General features: G+C 34.7%; 1 protein-coding gene across 1 annotated transcript in view; it reads right to left on the reverse strand.

The window, feature by feature from the left end:
• The window catches only part of SMC3 (structural maintenance of chromosomes 3), a 47,187-nt gene that overhangs the window by 22,444 nt on the left and 6,670 nt on the right, over nt 1-18,073 (reverse strand). Inside the window, exons 2-13 of the mRNA XM_067536959.1 lie at nt 16,561-16,636; nt 14,711-14,749; nt 13,834-13,901; nt 13,106-13,177; nt 12,848-12,927; nt 9,976-10,054; nt 8,218-8,335; nt 5,074-5,249; nt 4,797-4,877; nt 2,984-3,148; nt 2,204-2,325; nt 1,318-1,531 (exon numbers count right to left, since the gene is read on the reverse strand). Coding sequence (XP_067393060.1) covers nt 1,318-1,531; nt 2,204-2,325; nt 2,984-3,148; nt 4,797-4,877; nt 5,074-5,249; nt 8,218-8,335; nt 9,976-10,054; nt 12,848-12,927; nt 13,106-13,177; nt 13,834-13,901; nt 14,711-14,749; nt 16,561-16,636 — 1,290 coding nt within the window. The remainder of the gene's footprint in view (nt 1-1,317; nt 1,532-2,203; nt 2,326-2,983; nt 3,149-4,796; nt 4,878-5,073; nt 5,250-8,217; nt 8,336-9,975; nt 10,055-12,847; nt 12,928-13,105; nt 13,178-13,833; nt 13,902-14,710; nt 14,750-16,560; nt 16,637-18,073) is intronic.

Genomic DNA, 18,073 nt, shown 5'->3' on the forward strand with positions numbered 1-18,073 from the left:
AACACAAGAACCAGGGGTCAACCAATGAACTTAATAGGTAACAGGTTTAAAAAAAAACAAAAAACAAACAAACAAACATACATAAGGAAGTACTTCATACAAATGCACAGTCAGCCTGTGGAACTCATTGCCAAGAGATGTTGTGAAGGCCAAAAGGATAACTGGGTTCAAAAACTCATTCGATAAGTTCATGCAGCATAGATCTGTCAATGGCTATTAGACAAGGAACAAGGAAAAGCAAAGGAACAGGCCTCAAAGACTAAGTGACACCAGACAGAAAACAAAATTGTTACAGAAGCTTTCAAGCCCCGATGTGGAAGATAAGAATTTATTTTCATAAATAATATCCACAAAGCTGATAATGTATGCAGCGTGTCCTTGGCAGCATCACATGAAAAAGGTTTTCCTCATGATAACTGTTACATAGCCACTGCACTGATAACCCACTCTTTACTTAAGTTTGATCCTCCTTCCACATGTCTTACACCAGAGTTTTAGTGAGGCAAACGATCAGGCTCCATAATGGTGACAATTTCCTTATTTTTTTCTAAAGAACTTTTCCTTTAATACTACAGCAGCACAGAGTACCCGGTAGAACTTGACTTCTGTACCCATAGTTCTTTTAGGCATTAGGATTCAGTGTGTTCCAAATTCTTACCCCTCCCTAAAGCATATAGCATCACACACAGAGGATTTTGAAAGCAGATGTTTTGGGTAACAAAGGGCACACTGATTTCATCAATCAAAACACAAGGTAGTTCCTTTTCTCTTTTGTGCAGATGGAAACAGATTCTTATTGCATGCAAAGTGCTTAGCCTATATTAAGACTTATGCAATTATTTAATAGGATCCAAAGGAACAGAAACTCTCAAGCCAAATGCAAAATCCATTCAAGAAGTGTTTGAAGAAATAGTGCTTTTGTTTTAAATAAAAGATATTAATAGAAATATTTCTAAGACTTAAAAAAAATTTTGAACCAAAATTACCCAGGAGCGTTGTTAACTGGCAAAAACAATAATACATAGGCACGCTGTCTTGGAGGATGCTGCTTATGCTGTCTAGCTAATTTCCCTCTCCCTCCAAATCAGGAAAAAATGAGTGTAGGGTGCTGAAGAAAAATATTTGAGAACAGGATTCTAAAATTAGTTTTAGCATGCAAACATTTATAATAATGTAAGACACAGCAAGAAATTCTCTTGTCCTCTAGATTTTAAAGAGAAATAAAACTCATTCATTGAAACAAATCCAATTATGGACACAGAACATAGCCTTTTTTCCTCAAAATATCACTGCACTAATAAGTTCAGAACTCCTTACACTGTATTGCTCCAGATTCTTCTCCTTATTAGCCTCTGTATCTTCTAAATCCTTGTGTATAGCTGCAATCTGTCTTTTTTTGTCATTGATGGCCTGATCTAGAGATTTGAGTTCCTTTTTAATCCACTTATCCCTTTCTTCTTTGGAGGTAAACTGGCTTCCTCGGCCTTGTTTTGCATAAAGATCTGTTCTTTCCTGGGTAGCTTGTGCTAGTCTAGGTAAGAGAGAAAAAAAAGTTTCTTTATAATGTGTCAAACATTTCATTTACAAATTTTATTCAGAAGATCTCCAAGAACAAAGCGCTATCAAAATTAATTTTAAACTGTTAACAGTGATTTATTTTTTATAAATTGTACAATCATCTCAGGGAAAGATTTAAAATGAACAGAGCAATTGAGAAGCACCAATTTACTTTTGTTTTGAATTTTCATTTACTCTCCATGGGTTGCTTTTTAAAGCTTTAAAACAAGTTCCCTCTCACTTATCCAGTTTGCCTTTTTCTAATATGCAAAAGATCCTCACCTCCTGTTTCTTCAAGAACAGGGCAACATCACTCTGATGCCTCCTTGTTCAGTAGTATATCACTGATTCTTTCAACAAAGCTTTTGTAATAAGGTTCTTGAGAAACAATTATCTTCAAACTCAGTGACTCTGCATGCAACGAGCAAAAATAATGCAGGGCCACATAAGCACCGAATGTGTGTGCTTTTAATTTAATTAATTTTTTTAATTTGTTGGCAAAAGGAGCATTTCCTTGTAAATAAAAAAAACATTTAGACTCAAATGCATTCTCTCACTTTATAACAGCTGTTAAGTATGTACTGCTTTGTTGTTATTCCTTGCTCTTTCTAAAATGATTTAATTCTTTGTATGTAAAGCTCCAGACCTAGCAATTCCTCGCTCTTCTTTTTCTTTCACACTGTTGAATTTGGGTTCTGTTTCTGCTAGTTCTTTCTGCTTCTCCTCAATTTTCTCAAGAAGCTTTTGTCTTTCCTTTAACAGTCTTTTCTAAAAGTAAACAAAGTAATATTTAATAACAGTAACTTAGTAGATCAACTTAGTACAATCATTGAATTAGTGAACATAGTAGGGCATTTCTGGAACATATTTTAACAGTTGTAAAATTACTCGATGGACTCCACTGCTTGTCTGACGCTACACTGCTTTGACATATGGGAGAGGCAGGTTCAGGAGCAGCCTTGGATCAGCAAGGAGGGGGATTTGGTATATAGTATTATTCTAGAGAAAGTGCTCCTACACTAGCAGGGAAACAAAGGTCAGTACAGACCAAACAGTTGAGTGCAACTCAGTGCTGCTACATTGAATGATCTTCTTTAGATGATTCACAACATTCTCCCTTTAGTATTTACCATCTGACTGAAAAAAGGCACGGACAACAGCTACAGCAGGTTGATTTTACAAGAGGAGGCAGAAAGAAGTAATTGATCTATTATTATGTTTTATAGCATTCAAAAGTGTGCTATGCACATCAGGGCACAAAACTCTTGTACTGCTGTAAAGTTCTTACAATGTAATTAAATCTTACATCTAATTGTAGGTGTCTAATAACACCTTGTTACTCATAAACATACATAAGTTATAGCCTAAAATGTTATCCATACAAAATACCGTATTTGTACATATTACTCTTGCAGCTGCTTCTCACCCTTTGTTCACTGTTGCCAGCTAGTTCGTCTTGCAAGTCCTTAGCTTTAAGTTCTAATTTGGTCCTCTGCTTAATCTGCTCCTGCCTCTCAGCACTGAGTTGTTCCTTCTCCTCTTTCATCGCTGAAATCTTTGTTTTTAGTTCCCGAACTTGTCGCTCAATATCCTACATAAACAGAGGTATGTAGTAAACTTTGTTTAATAATGTGTATCATAGCTTGATTTAATCCATATGTCGGTACCCATTTAAAGGAACAGGCACAAGACAGCTTTATTAACCATTAAGACTAAAGAGAATGCAAAGTCAATTTGAGAAGAACAGAGTCATCACCATATGAAATCCAAAAATCTTTAAATTAACCTTAAAAATAAGTTGATTGTTTAATTTGCTTTAAAATTTAGGAACGTTGATAGATGATTCAGAGATTCCTAGGCCAGAAAAATCTACTGTGATTATCTAGTCTGACCTCCAGTATAATACAAGCCATAGAACTCCCTCAATTCCTTTTTAAATTAGAGTACATCTTTATAACTATCCAGCCTTGATTTCTAAATTGTCCATGATGGAGAATCCACTATGACCCTTGGTAATTATTCTCAGTGTTAGACGTTTACACCTTATTTCCAGTCTGAATTTGTCCAGCTTTGACTTTCATCCATTAAATTGGGTTATATCTTTCTCTGCTAAACTGAAGAGACCATTATTAAATATTTTTTCCCTATGTAGATACCTATAAGACTGAATAAGTCACCTTTTATCCTTCTTTATGTTAAGCCAGGTAGACTGAACTCCTTGAGTCTATCACTATAAGGCATGTTTTCTAATCTTTTAATCATTCTCATGGTTCCTCTATGAAGCTGCTCCAATTTATCACCATCCTTCATGAATTATGGACACAATATTCCAGCAGCAGTTGCACCAGCACCAAAAACAGACTTAACATAACCTCTCTATCCAACTTGAGATTCCTCTATTTATGCATGCAAGGATCACAGTAGCTCTTTTGACTACAGCGTTGCACTGGAAGCTCGCATTCAGCTGATAAGCCACCAAGAACTGCAACTGTTTTTCAGGGTCCTGATTCCCAAGATAAGAGTCCCTCATCCTGCAAGTATGGCTTACATTCTTTGCTCCTAGATATATATATATTGCATTTAACCATATAATAAAGCATATTATTTGTCTGTGCCCAGCTTACCAAGCCATGCAGCTCAGTTTCTATCACTGACCTGTCCTCTTCATTATTTACCACTCCCCAATCTCTGTGTTGTCTGCAAACATTATAAGTTATGATTTTATGTTTTCTTCCAGGTCATTGATAAAAATGTTAAATAGCATAAAGCCAAGAACTGAGGGTCTCCACTAGAAACACACCCGCTCGATGATGATTCCCCATTTACAACTATGTTTTGAGACCTATTGGTTAGCTAGTTTTCAATCCATTTATTGTGTGCCATATTCATTTTTTATTGTTCTAGGGTTTTCTTTAATCACAATGTTATGCAGTCCAAGTCAAATGCCTCACAGAAGTCAAAGAACATTACATCAACACTACTACCTTTAGAAATCAAACCTGTGATCTCATCAAAAAAATATATCAGTTTGGTTTGACAGGATCCATTTTCCACTTCTTAGCATTAAATAATTAAATAACTCCAAAGTCTGAGTTTAAATTCACTCAGATATGAAACATCAGACTGAAATGTTCACACACAAAAGAGTAACCCAAAAGACTTTTCAGGGCAATTAGACTACATACAGCCAAAGCAAAAATTTTGAATTGCTCATGTTAATACACTACTTCTAATATTACCTCCATTTTATCTCTGGCATCTTGTTGTGCATCTCTCAATTGCCTGGATTTCTCTCCGCTTGTTTCTCGTTTGGCAGAAAGCTGTACAGAAATAATACTACTTAATTAATAAGGTCCTTTTTTAATTGATTCAGAAAGAAAATGTTAATTTGGTACATTAATGATCATAAAAATCACACAATTTTAACTATTCTATTCCACACAAAACTATGAAAGTTTAAACATGAAATGTCTGTAACAAAGGAATTATATAATGAAGGGTAACAAGATGCTTTACCTCATCAAGTTTAGCACGGGTTTCATTGAGTTCCTGGTTATAAATGGTGTATTCTAAAGCTCTCCTCATTTTATCCCACTTCTGATATTGAGCTAGCTCTTCTTTCTCCTCTTCCAGGGTATGTAATCGTTCTTCAATGTACTTCAACAACTCATTGATTTTCTCTCGTTTACCCTCTTTAGAAAATGAGAAGCAAGACAAAGATAGCAACTCAATTATTATTATATTCAGAATGATATTTGTTTTCTTTTTACATCATTCTCTTATCTTTGACTCATAAGTAAGGCTTTTTTGTTGAAAAAACTGACTGATTGAAATTAAGATCTAGGTCTGGAGTTAACTTTCAGACACACCCCCGTTCCAAAAATTCCTATTCCCAAAGCTCATGCTATTCCAACTCTACTTCTGTTTCTCACTTGGAGACAATTAATGGACAACTATTCTGACCATACATGGAACAGAATTAAACCATTCTTGGACTTTCATTCCAGAAAACACCCAAAAGTTATATTTTTGGCAAATATCTATAAATGGAGCTTTCAATTTTTAAGCTACTGCATTCTAGGTCTCAACACTAACACGGTCTAATATAAATTCCATGTCTCACAAATACAGGGTAATTTAAATCAATTCAAATGTGTGTTCTACAACCTCACAATTTAGAAATCTAACAAAGATAATTAAATTGTAAATGGAAGTTTAGTCAAAAGACTCTACACAAGCCACAGCAACAGTCTTTTTTGGACACCCTCTTCCCATACATAAAGTAAAGGAGATGGAGTGGTATAAAGGGACTCTAAGACCTGGATCCAGTTGGGGGAGAATTTCATCAGTACAGAAACTGCAGAATACAGGCTGCTTTCTAAGAACCTCCTCACAAACTCTGGCAGAAGGACCACACTGGGATGGAGAAATGTGTCAGATCAAGGAAAGTAAACACCGGCACTAAAAGAAAAATATCTATCCACTTCTACAGAAGCTAGAGTATGGATAAAATTTACAATAAATAACGTTTTTAAGATATAGAGGGCAATGGTTTCAGCACACTGAAGTTACCAGAAGATAACAGCTCCTCAAAAACAGGCAGGAGAGAATGCTCATTGCCAACTATCCACACAAAATTTACATGGGAAATTGATGATGACTATCTTTACATACCCATGATTTCTCAACAGTTTTCTTGAGCAGTTGATAAGGACTTTGAATAATCATGTCAATATGTTGCTATTCAACAGAATGTTTTACAGGCTTTCCTAAATGAATATCAAGCTGCACTGAAAAGTCTTATTTAATACACTGTTTTGAAGCCTGATACAAATACATCTAAATTACATAAACAAGCCAACCAACTTTTAAAAGCTTTTAAAAAAGTCAGGAATTTTCATTAAACTACATCAATATTTTTGCATGTTTCACTGTATGATTGCATAGATTGGTGCTTTCTAAAGGCACTCTTGTTATCTATAAAATAGCAATTTATATAAAAAATATAGGGCAGGTAGTATTTTGGATGACATAAGCATGGATGTGATTAAATTGACTTTGGTGTTAAATTCTAATACAAATTGATACCATAGGCCATTTTCAATGCATGGTGATTTTTGATATGTCTGAAAAATAAATGCTAATTCTACTTATAGCAAAGGCTTTTGTAAGTAAAAAAAATTAAATATATATATATATAGTCAATATGAAGGTCATGAAAAATAAAGGCTAGACAATTTGGAGATAGAGCTGTTACTCCATTCAGTATTTCTGGGTTGTTGAGGTTTTTGTTTGTTTTGGGTGTATAAGAAATTGGGCATGGTAAGGTGGTGAGGGGAAGAATGAGAGAAAGGCATCACAACATGAATTGAAAGTCTAATTGCTGCCTTAACCAGAGATAATGGACTCCCTGGTATAATGAGACCAAATTCCATGACAACAACCACTAAGTTCTGCTGCAACACTCATTTATTCTCTCGCCACCCCTCACCACAAATGCACACAACTATGGCTAACAGCTGAAGTCATCCATTGTTGTAAAATCAGTCAATTTCAGAGGACTTTTTTTTTTTTTTTGCATGATGCTCATCAAGTAGCCTAGCTCCACTTCCCAGGCCTTGAATATTCTTATATTGTCCAGGCAGCCAATCTCAGAACCTCCTTTTCCCCCCATGTATATCAGGGAAGGGGGCAGAGAGAAGCCATTTTCAGAGATTTTGCTCCTGGGCCTCAGTTGTTCTCTTTTTCAGGCAGTCAAGCATGCCAGCTTGAACTTCTAGCTCCCCCACTCCTTGACTGCAAATGAAGCTCCAACTCTGGCTGACTCCATAGAACAGTGTAGGGAGAACACACTGTAACCTTATTAACGCCCAATGGGGAAAATTGGAGAACAAGAGATAGCTGCAGCCAGGAGCAGGTAGGGTAGGAAGATAGACCCAAACATGGAAAGCCTGTTTATAGCAAAAATTCCACTGTAAAAAAAAACTGATTTCCTTAGAAAAGTGTCAAATTTCTATATTTGTGGATTTGCAGAGTCCACGGGGCCCTGACTGAAGTGAATGGGGAAGTTCACAAAAGTTAGAGCTATTGTTTCAGAGTACCTACAGACTCAGGAAGAGATCAATGCCAGTTTGCATATTCATGTCCACAAATAAGGGCTATTAACATAATTTTTAAAAAGTAAAAACTGACTGTGGAGCACAATCCCGTAGCAAATTTCATGGCTACAGAATACATGATGCTGTGGCCCTAATTTTGAATTTTCTGGCTTTTGTAAGTTTGTTAGAATCACAACACAACTTTTTTTTATAAATGTTATTTATTTTAACAGTGGCAGTATATAAAAATTTCCCCTCCCCCTACTTTGGTGCAGCATGGTGTGTACTGGGTTACCAACTTAACTGCCATCTGCAACTTAGCAGTAAGTTAATGTGTAGGTGTTTTATACAGAGTTTGTGAAGCCCTTTGGGATCTCTGGAGTGAAAAAAAAAAAAGTAAAATAATTTAAATTATTGAAGTATATATAAGTTATTTAACATTTACAAATAAAATCAAAGAATTATTTTTAATAAGCAAGTTGTAAATCCTTGAAATTAGTGGAACTATTGTGATGACATTCCTTATATAAAAGAAACACGGGATAAAAACAACTATTTTTACCTGTTTCTTTCATTAAGGAAATACTTTCCTCTTTACGCTCATCATACACTCTAGTACCAGCTACTTCTCTTAACAGCTTCAGTCTCTGAGAGTCAGGAGCTGTGGCCATCTGGTTGATCTAAGAATTCAAGATAACAAAGTTATAAGATTACATTTTGAATATCATGTTCCTTATACAGTAATAATGATCAAAATAACATAAGAGATCTAGTATGGGGCATATCTCTTATAATTGTTTAATTACAACAGAACTTCATTAATTCTCACTTAGTTTATCTACAGACTTGATAATTCTTTCCAGTTAGGTACCATAAGCTTAAAGCCAAGCTAGTATGATGCATTCGTCTGAAAACCCACCCTGCTGACTTTTATATATACTTGCTTAAGGATACAATTCTTCAGGAGTGTTTTTTTCCAGGAAGATTAGAAATTCTAATTTACACTATTTTCCTCCTTTTGAGACATCAGTTACTTTTTAAAAGAGACAAGAAATTGAATATTTGTATGATTCTGCTTGTATTTCATTGTTATTAATTTTCAAATGCTAGTAGACTTTACTGAAACCCAGTAAATGAGTCACTATTTCTTGGACTTCAAAGGGAGAAAATATATCATCTTAAACTGATTTGCACAGAACTCAACTTTGAGCATTAATATTCTGTTGCGGCAAAACCACCTCTTACTTTCCCTATCTCCATAAGGCAATGTACTTCAACATATTATGCCAAAAAACCTTATCCCATGCTGCAGGAGTGCCTCACACCACTAGCCCCTGCTGTTCTAATATTACTGGAACCCTGTATGGGCTCTAAGTAATTAATCCTGTGTCAGGTTTACTACTCTTCATCAGAATTTTAGTTGCTGCATCCTTATAGAACGCTTGTAGATAAATGTTTTCAATTTATACAGAGCATGAAGAATAGTATATCTACTTTGGCTTCTAATCTGTAATAGGATCCTGACTCCTGCACTAGCACAGAGTTACTTTCTAACTCAAGTTTTTTTATTTGTTCCTCAATTTGGTAAATTCAGTTCTATAGCAAAAATGTATCTTGTGTTGCTAAACTGGAATTATCTATATTATTCTAATATTTTCAGTTTTGCTTGGCAGTCAAATACTTGCAGATAAAATGAATAATTTGGTCAAGAGAAATATTTTTAGGATTATGAAGTCAAAATAATGAATACAGACAATTGGCAGATTCAGCCATTAGACAGGACATTAAAATAAACATGTCTTGCCCCACAATGAAAGTCAAACAGATTAAATACGGACAATTCTGTAAAACAACTTTTCAAAACTTTCTGAATTGGAAAATACAACCTACTGAAATACGAACAAAAAAAATGGATAAAGTGGTGATTCTAATTATTTTCATGGCTCTTCTTGGAAGCCAAGGATTTGGAAAGCTACACTGATGCACATGTTATGACTCAGTTTTCTCTGTGCTTAAATAGAGCTTTTAGAGTACAGCAACATTATATGTGGTAAGACTTATAATATAGATGTTTCTAATCAGAACAATGGAGGAACACAATTACATCTACTTTATTTCTATATAAGGGAGCTGTATATGGAGGAATCCGTTGCAAAATAAGAGTGCACAGGAAGAACTAATCCTTTATATAAAGTTTAAAAGTAAAAAGAAAGCCTTATTATTCATGAGTAATAATTAAGTTAAATTGTAGTCCTCCAAAAAGTCTGAACTTTCTTTATAAATGAGTGGTTATCACAAAGCAAAATTAAATCAATCTCACCTTTCCTTGTTTGACAATATAGTAGGGATTACTGCGAGAAAACCCAGCACTTTCAAGAAGGTTCATCACATCGTTTTTTCTGTAAATAATATCTCAAATAGTAAGTATACTTTTTTAAAACTACATATGACAAATATGACCACTGAACAAATTCAGCAAAATAATACTTAACCTATACAACACATTATATGAAAAATGCATGCGGTGCATGCTCTCCATTACTGGGTATGTCTATACTGACAGTGGCAAAGTCACCGCCATCAAATAGATCTTTCTGGATTGACTGAGCAGTCAGTGTAGACCCGCTCAATCGATCAGGAAGTCGACGCTGGTAAACCACCCCCTCAAGTGGTGTAGCACTGCGTCAACGGGAACACAGTTCCCATCAGTGCAGTGCAGTGAAGACGCCACGCAGAAAGGAAGCACAGCAGTCGATGCGAGTTTTGCAAGCTATTCTGCATAGCTTGTGTAACTCCTGTCGACTGCCGCCAACTCTCCAGGTAAGTGTAGACCAGGGCACTATCTCTTCAAAGAAGTTTCTGTATATGATAATGTCTTATCACGTACTAAAACTTAAACTGATAAAACACAAAATGAGAAAATAAGAACAGAAAGCAACTAAGCAAGAGATATGGGGCTGGGAAGAGATTACAACTAAAAAAGGCACCCCTTACATCACAGCAGGTTAGTACAGTTAACGGAGAAACAGATGTCAGAAAGAATTATTTGGAATTTAGTATAAGATTTGCTTCTTTTCCTCTCGTTTTCAGGTATTAAAAGCAAGTTGCTGAGAATTATACAATTAATGTAACAGCATTAACACTATCCAATAATTAATTAGGTCATTTGATGACTATTCAAACACCGAGGGGAAGTGATATAGAAGTATGGCCATCTGGAAGAGTGGAGACATCAGCCAGCGATTAGCCACACTGCTGAGTTGTCAGAAAGATGGCAAAGCCATAGTTTAGTTTAACACAGGTATTTTAAAATAAAGCATTATATATGCCCATAGATCTCATGATATTAGAATTTTACCCTTTCTCCCAATTCCGATAAAGAGGAATCTACCAGTTTTACTGGGCAATTTAAACATGAAGAGGTACTAAGAATAAAAATACATCTAGTTCTGGCTTTGTTGGGCAACTTTGTCTTCATGCCTGAATGATAAAACTTGAACGAGAGAAACAAAATACTAGATTTTTTTTCTGTAAGTCAGGTTTAAAAAAGTAATTGTTACTGCTAATACATTACTGTGGATTAACTTACTAATATTTCAGCTCTGGAGAGTAAGGTTCAAATTTTGGTAAGGTCATAGGTGAAAGTAGTCTTTTCTAGACCCTATTTATTCACATGATCCTTGCCCCATTAATATAGCAAGATTGGAAGAGAACAGTCAAGAGAAAGGGAGGCCTGGAATAGCTGGTGAGAACGAAGGACTATTGGTAAAACAAGTTTAGAAAGAATTCACAGTGTCTGCCCACGATATGACTGGCTCAAGTTAGTAATATCAATCCTCACTTTCATAGGCATTCAAATTCATCTACAGTGTAAGTGTAAAAAAGTTTTAGAGAAACTTTGTAAGTTTGTAAGGTGATAAGAATGGCCCTTGAACTTGACAGCCTTCAATCCCTGTGACACCAGTTTGTGAAGCTGAATTCAGATAAAGGAAAAAAATTCAAGTGATTTATCACCTAACCTTCCAGGAGTAAAAAATGTTTCATTAAAAAAGTGTGTGTATACACACATGCACTGTCATAAAATCTCTATTAGATTCAATAGGAAGAAGGGGGGGGGAAGAGTATTGCTGATTATATATAAGTTGGAGTCTGTTTTGAAATACTTTTATCCCTATATAAAGGCTTATTTTTTCAGTAACAATATTCTTCATACACAGATTGTGTACAGAAGTTTGAGAGCACAATCTGAAACCCCAGACAAGATTGTTTCATATCACCACCAATTATACTAAACACGTCTCTGTCTACTGGCAGCCGTACATTCCTGGTGACAAAAGAGGATAAGAGAAGGCGTTAAGTGCATAAATGGTTGGGACCAGCAGACTGGGAATGAAATTCTGAGCTATTTACAACCTGTACAATTCCACTAACTTCAACGTAGTTGTGTGGAGCAAAAGTCAGTGCAGAATTTGATGCTAAAGCTGAGAACCTTGGCCTTTGAGGAGATGGGAATGGAAAGAAGACTGAACTACTGTGTGGAAGCTTGGGGTATGCTAGTTATATGTAGTCTTAAAACTACTGAATACCATGTGCCTATGAAGAAAGTTTTTTCTTTAACTATTTTCTTTTTTTTATATGCCAATTTGTTATTTCAAAACAGATTCCAATTTAAAAATAGAAAAGTGCAGATCCTTCCATTGAATCTAATGGAGTTATTCTCTTTTGGTCCTAAAGCGTCAACATACAAGTACTTGCTACTAGGCCTAATGGTAAGAATTACACATGAAGTATTTGTAGAATCAGACCTCATACTTGTCAGGAAGCAGGAAATGGCTTCTTCATGTTCAAACTCTACAGGTGGTAAATATTTAATTTCAAAATAAATGTCAATTTAGTTTTTGAAAAAAGAATAAGAGACATTTTGGGAATATAGTTTTCTTTTATGAAATTAAATGGATAGGTCAATGGATATAAAACTCAACCCAGTCACAGTTTAGAGATTATAGAAGAACTAAAAATGAAGATCTATTAGCAGACTATTAATATTAAATATTGCTGGAAAACGAACTCAGATGTTATAAATTAATTAAATCTGAAGGTATAAACAAATATACATATTCTGAATGATTCCATCATGCTTTACAATATTCTGTATTCAGTTCATTTTGGGGGAGGAAAAGAAGTGTACCTACGTCACCATTTTCTTATCTAAGAAATATTGATCCTTTTTGGCTCCAATGACTCTGCGAAGCGATACTTCCTCTTTATCAATCTTAAGAAAACAAAAAAAACCCACAAATTTTTAACTGCCTGTAAGTCATCTTCGATTCATTCACAGTATTTTCCACTAATACTGACCCAAAAGAAGAATTACTTTAATGAAGATTCAAATAACTAAGAAGGTAGTCAAATGATAAGATATGTCTCTCTAGAAATGCTTTTTAACTTACTGGTAACCTGTTGTCTGAGTTGTCAAAAATAATTTCCACAAATGCTGAAATAACACGAGGACCTGTGCCTTCCTAAAGAAAGAAAATATTGATTTTGGTTAGATTACTCCCTCTTTAAACTAATTTTTTTAATGTATATTTTTCTTGATTTCTCAAAGATTGAAAAGTATTTATTTTAACATACTTATTCCACAATTTTTAAACTTACATTTCTGAAAATAAGACAGACGTGTACGGCTCAAAAGGTCATACATGTACATTGTGTCTGCTGTCTACAGTGCAGGAATTATATAAAACGCACAACTGTGTGCTAGAGTATCATATCCTATTTTCTGCTGCACTGTTGTAGACATTTAATAAGTTAGAAGATATGGAACTCAAATACTACATTGGTATTTTGTAGTATTGCAACTTTCTTGATTGACTATATTAGGGTATAGTTAGGTCTATAAGCTGAAAAGAACATTAAAGACTGAGATGCATGTGAGAATTTTGTACTACTTGTTCAGGAAATTAGTGGTTCCCTTGCCATGTTACAAAAAGGCAGCATAATTATATTAATTTATACCAAAATAACTTTTGCCAGGAGACAGAGGGGAAAGCTGCTATAAACACTTTCAACAAGAGTTGTTTTTAAAGTATTTGCATTTCAGTGAGTGGCCTACTTTATAACAACAAAATACTTTAACACATATTACATCCTTTTGTTTTAAAATATCTTCACTTACATGCAACAAAGCCAGTCTCTGCTCTGGGCGAAGATGACTAAACTCATCACTGAGGACAAACTGAATTGCTGTAATTTAAAAAAAAAAGAAGTACAAAAGGTCTGTTCTTTCTTTTCAGAGCAGTACTCAGTCTGTTTCTTTATAACCAAAATGTATGCTTCTTAAATTCATATATTAACAGTAACATGGAAGCATTAAATCACAGTGTCTCATTCTTTTAAAAACAAACAAACAATGTTCTTGGGTCCTGGTCACTTGGCCTTGTCTACACTAAACAATTCTCTGAAATATTTTCCATTGTTTCCAACACCAGTGCAGTGAACTGGTGAAATAATAGTACTGTAAACAAGTATCTTTCAGCCACCAGGATTTTTACTATGTCACATAGACCTGGTACCAGTTGAGCAATACTGGTGTTAGAAAAGGTGATAAATATTTCCAGAAAAGTCTAATGTAGATATAGCCTCAAGACAGCATAAGTGCTATTAAGCAACTGCTAGACTATATTGCTAGATCCACAAGCTGCAGTCAAAATTACATAAAGCACAATGGAGAAGCATCACAACTGCCAAAGACTCTCAGAGGAGCTACCCGATCCACCTAAAATATTCTGGGGTTTGTTTTTAAATGACAGACAATTTAGAACTCACTCAGTTAAAAGTGTTTAAAAAAAAAAAAAAAGTCTCTAGTTTTCCGTCTTTCTATTTTTAAAGATTGCCCCACCCTTGCCTCTCTTTTGCAATGTAAAAGACATACACAAGGGAAACTGAATATTAAACAAGTGCATAAAGTAAAACTGAAAAAAATCAAGTAACAAACAGTTTAATGTTTTTAGTCACATCATTTAGCTGTTACATATAGCAACAGAAATACTTACCGTAGAAAAAGTTACTTTTCCCAGATCCATTTCTTCCCACTAAAAATTAAAAGGTAAAAAAGTTATAAATTCAGAAGTTTTCATGAATTTAAATAAATTAAGTAGTATGACAATATACAGGAAACTATAGAAATGATTTAAGAATCCAATTTTAGTTAATCTAGACAAAATAAAACCTTCCAGGAATCAAACAACCTTTTAGGAAGATGGATCACATAATCATTACCTGAATAATATAGAATGGTTCCCTGGCCCCAATTCCCTCCCACTCCCCAAAAGAGACATTACTGTGATCTACAACAGTGTTTCTCAATCGTTTTGATATCAGGGACTAGTTTCCTATACTGTATCAGGGAGATCTCATTGACCAGTGCTAGTCCATGGACCGGTTGTTGAGAAACACTGATCTATAAAACCTATGAAAGAGGTTTTCCATTTTCATTTTCCATTCAACAACTAGACTCACTGAATAATTAAATAAGCTGAGTTAGTGAGGTCTAGACCAGTTTGATGGGGAAAAATTACACACAACTTTGAGAGGATCAAATATTCCTATTTAAATAACAACAAAGGGAAGTGCAAGCCAACTTATATTTACAACTCAGTCAAGTTAAGGCAATCCAAATCCAAAGGGACAAACATGCTTTAGAAATTTTACTTTCAGAAATTGAGCAGTTACACTAATTTACATGATCAAGTAGAAGTGACCGATTATATAGTAAAAGTACTACTAAAACATTAAGAATTGTATGAGGATTTAAAACATACAGTACTCTAATTGTATAAAATTATTTTCTCAGAAGTAAAATAAGAGAAAATCATCGCTAGCTGCCCTGTAAAGCTCTAGAGCAAACTAATGTGTTTGCCAAATAACAAAAACAACTGCATTTGAAAAATACACTTGACTATCAGGTTACAATTTATATAGCTACATGCATACAAACAAGATTTAAGATTGCAGATTGATTGGAATTTTTTTTAAGACAGCATTGTTCAATGATCTGTTGCAAATAACTATAGTTTAATTACAAGTTAAAAACATATGTGGAGAATAAATAAATACTTCTTCCGATTTTTGAGGACAGATGGTATCCTTAATTTTTTTTTATGAACAAATGGTGTAAATAATAATCCCTCTTTTATAAATAAATACACTATCTGCAATTCTTAAAGATAATTTGTATTTATGAATTCACTCAGCTCTTTAAACATACAATTAAATTACCAAATGCTCATTTTTGCTGGATTTTGCACTTTAGTACATATTAACACTTGACACATCAAACATAATTTGACAATACTTCTACTCATTTTTTGACATTTTTCTTTCAAGTCAGTCAGCTTAAGTGACAGACTACATAGCAGCACTCAAAATATTTTAATCAGGCTGAACCTTAAGGGGTATCACCAGACATCCAGAATATAAATCATGAGAGAGTTCTTCAAGTATTCTGCAGCCCTGATCCTTCAACAAGCTACATGCAGGTGAACCCTGTATCTGTGTGGAGACTCACTCACAGCAATGGAGTACTGCATAGGTGGAGGGGTCTGCCTACACAGAAGCTCACTGCAAGATTAAAGTCAATGAACAAATGGTCATTATGGCAAAATTAGAAGTAAATTATCTGCAAATCATAATCATTCTAGTTGTTGCAAGTAGAAAGGGTCCTGTAATACATCACTGACACATTACTAGAAAGAACAGTTTCAAATTTAGCCAATATGTACACAACTGCCTCTGAAATTTGAAGGGCTATCGAAAATCATACAGACTACTGACTTGACCCTTGATCAAAAAATAATGAGGCAATGCTTATTTCACATTGTAATATATATATATAAGAACTTACCAATGACATTATGTTTTGAACTGAAAGGATCCACAATAGTTTGATCTCTATAGCTTCGAAATCCCTGGATGATCACCTAATGGATAAATAAGTTTAATAATCTTAAAAATCAAGGAAATTAAGTTAGTTTGATCTTTAAACAGTTGGGGGGTTTTTAAAAAAAGAGCTACAAGATTTTAAATTTTTAACTCAAATGAATAGGTTTCTATTTTTAAAAAAAACACAAAACATTTAGTCATTTTTTCTTTCCAGTCTTGCAGTTCAGATCAAGGTTCATTTTGAGAAATTAATTAATGGTGAGATTTTTTTTAAAAACTTCTTTCTCACCGCAAAATCAGTTTATGAGTAGCTTTCTTTCAGGATGCAGTCCCCATCGAATATGAGTTGCAACTATTTAATGATACCCATATGGATTCAAGCGTGGGGTGGTAGGTGACAACTAGGGGTGTGTAGTCAGAGGTTTCTTTTTCCTGTATAGAAGCAGATTCTCTTGGAGTATTTGGGTGGCCCATTCCATGATATGATCTATTCTTCTGGTGGAATTTTAAGTGTGTTACAGTGTGTATCCTAGACTTTCTCCTTGGAGCTTATTCTGTGTGTCTCAGGGCCAACCTGTAGATAACAGATTTTCATCATGAATGGTCCCTTAGAATGTGTGTTAACTACTTATAGTAAATAATTTGTTCTATCTTGTATTTAGCTGTGACACTCTGAGTACCTTTCCCAGACCTGAAGAAGAGCTCTGCGTAGCATGAAAGCTTATCTTTTATTGGATCAATTTCTGTATGTGAAAGACATTAGTTCGCCCACCTTATCTCGCTAATATCCTGGGGCCAAAACAGCTGCTACAACAACACTGCAAATCTCAGATATACTGTCAGTTTCCCTTTTTTTTCCTTGGATGTAGGGGAAATTTTGGTCCGGTCGGATAAAGTAAAATATAGTGCATAGAGTATTTGTATCTCAAAACTGGTTCTACATACCAAAAAAGCTCAGCTAACTTTTGAGTATATGTATCTCAAGCAATCGCCTCCAATCACAAAAGGAGACTCCCTTCAAGTAAGAGCCAAAAAGGAGGACATGAGAGAAAACTACAGAATCTCTTTAAAAAATTGCATTTCTCCAGCCTACTTTTTGGGGGGGGGTTCTTGTAGGAGAAACAGCATTGGTGTTGTCTTCATCTTCCTCCCTCCAGCTTATTCACATTCTGAAACCTTGTTGTTGTGAAAATAGTAATTGTGTCTCAAATAGGTAACTATAACTTTGGGTAGAAACAGATGAACTATTAAACACAAATATTGTTTTCCTACTAATATTCTCACTGCTGAAGTAAGGATTATACAATCAAAACTGCTTCTAAATAAAATAGCTTTGTTGGCATCTTCCTTTCCACTATTCTGACCCCAGCATCCCCCTGTATTTATTCAAAATTGACTTAAAAAAGCACCTATTCTGGGATTTAGGTACTATACATACAATTATCAAACACACACACAAACTCACTAGGTTAAAA

The sequence above is a fragment of the Emydura macquarii genome, unplaced genomic scaffold (genome assembly GCF_026122565.2).
Source record: "Emydura macquarii macquarii isolate MOO-44397 ecotype Brisbane River unplaced genomic scaffold, CSIRO-AGI_Emac_v2 contig_3692, whole genome shotgun sequence".
NCBI classification, from domain to species: Eukaryota; Metazoa; Chordata; order Testudines; family Chelidae; genus Emydura; species Emydura macquarii.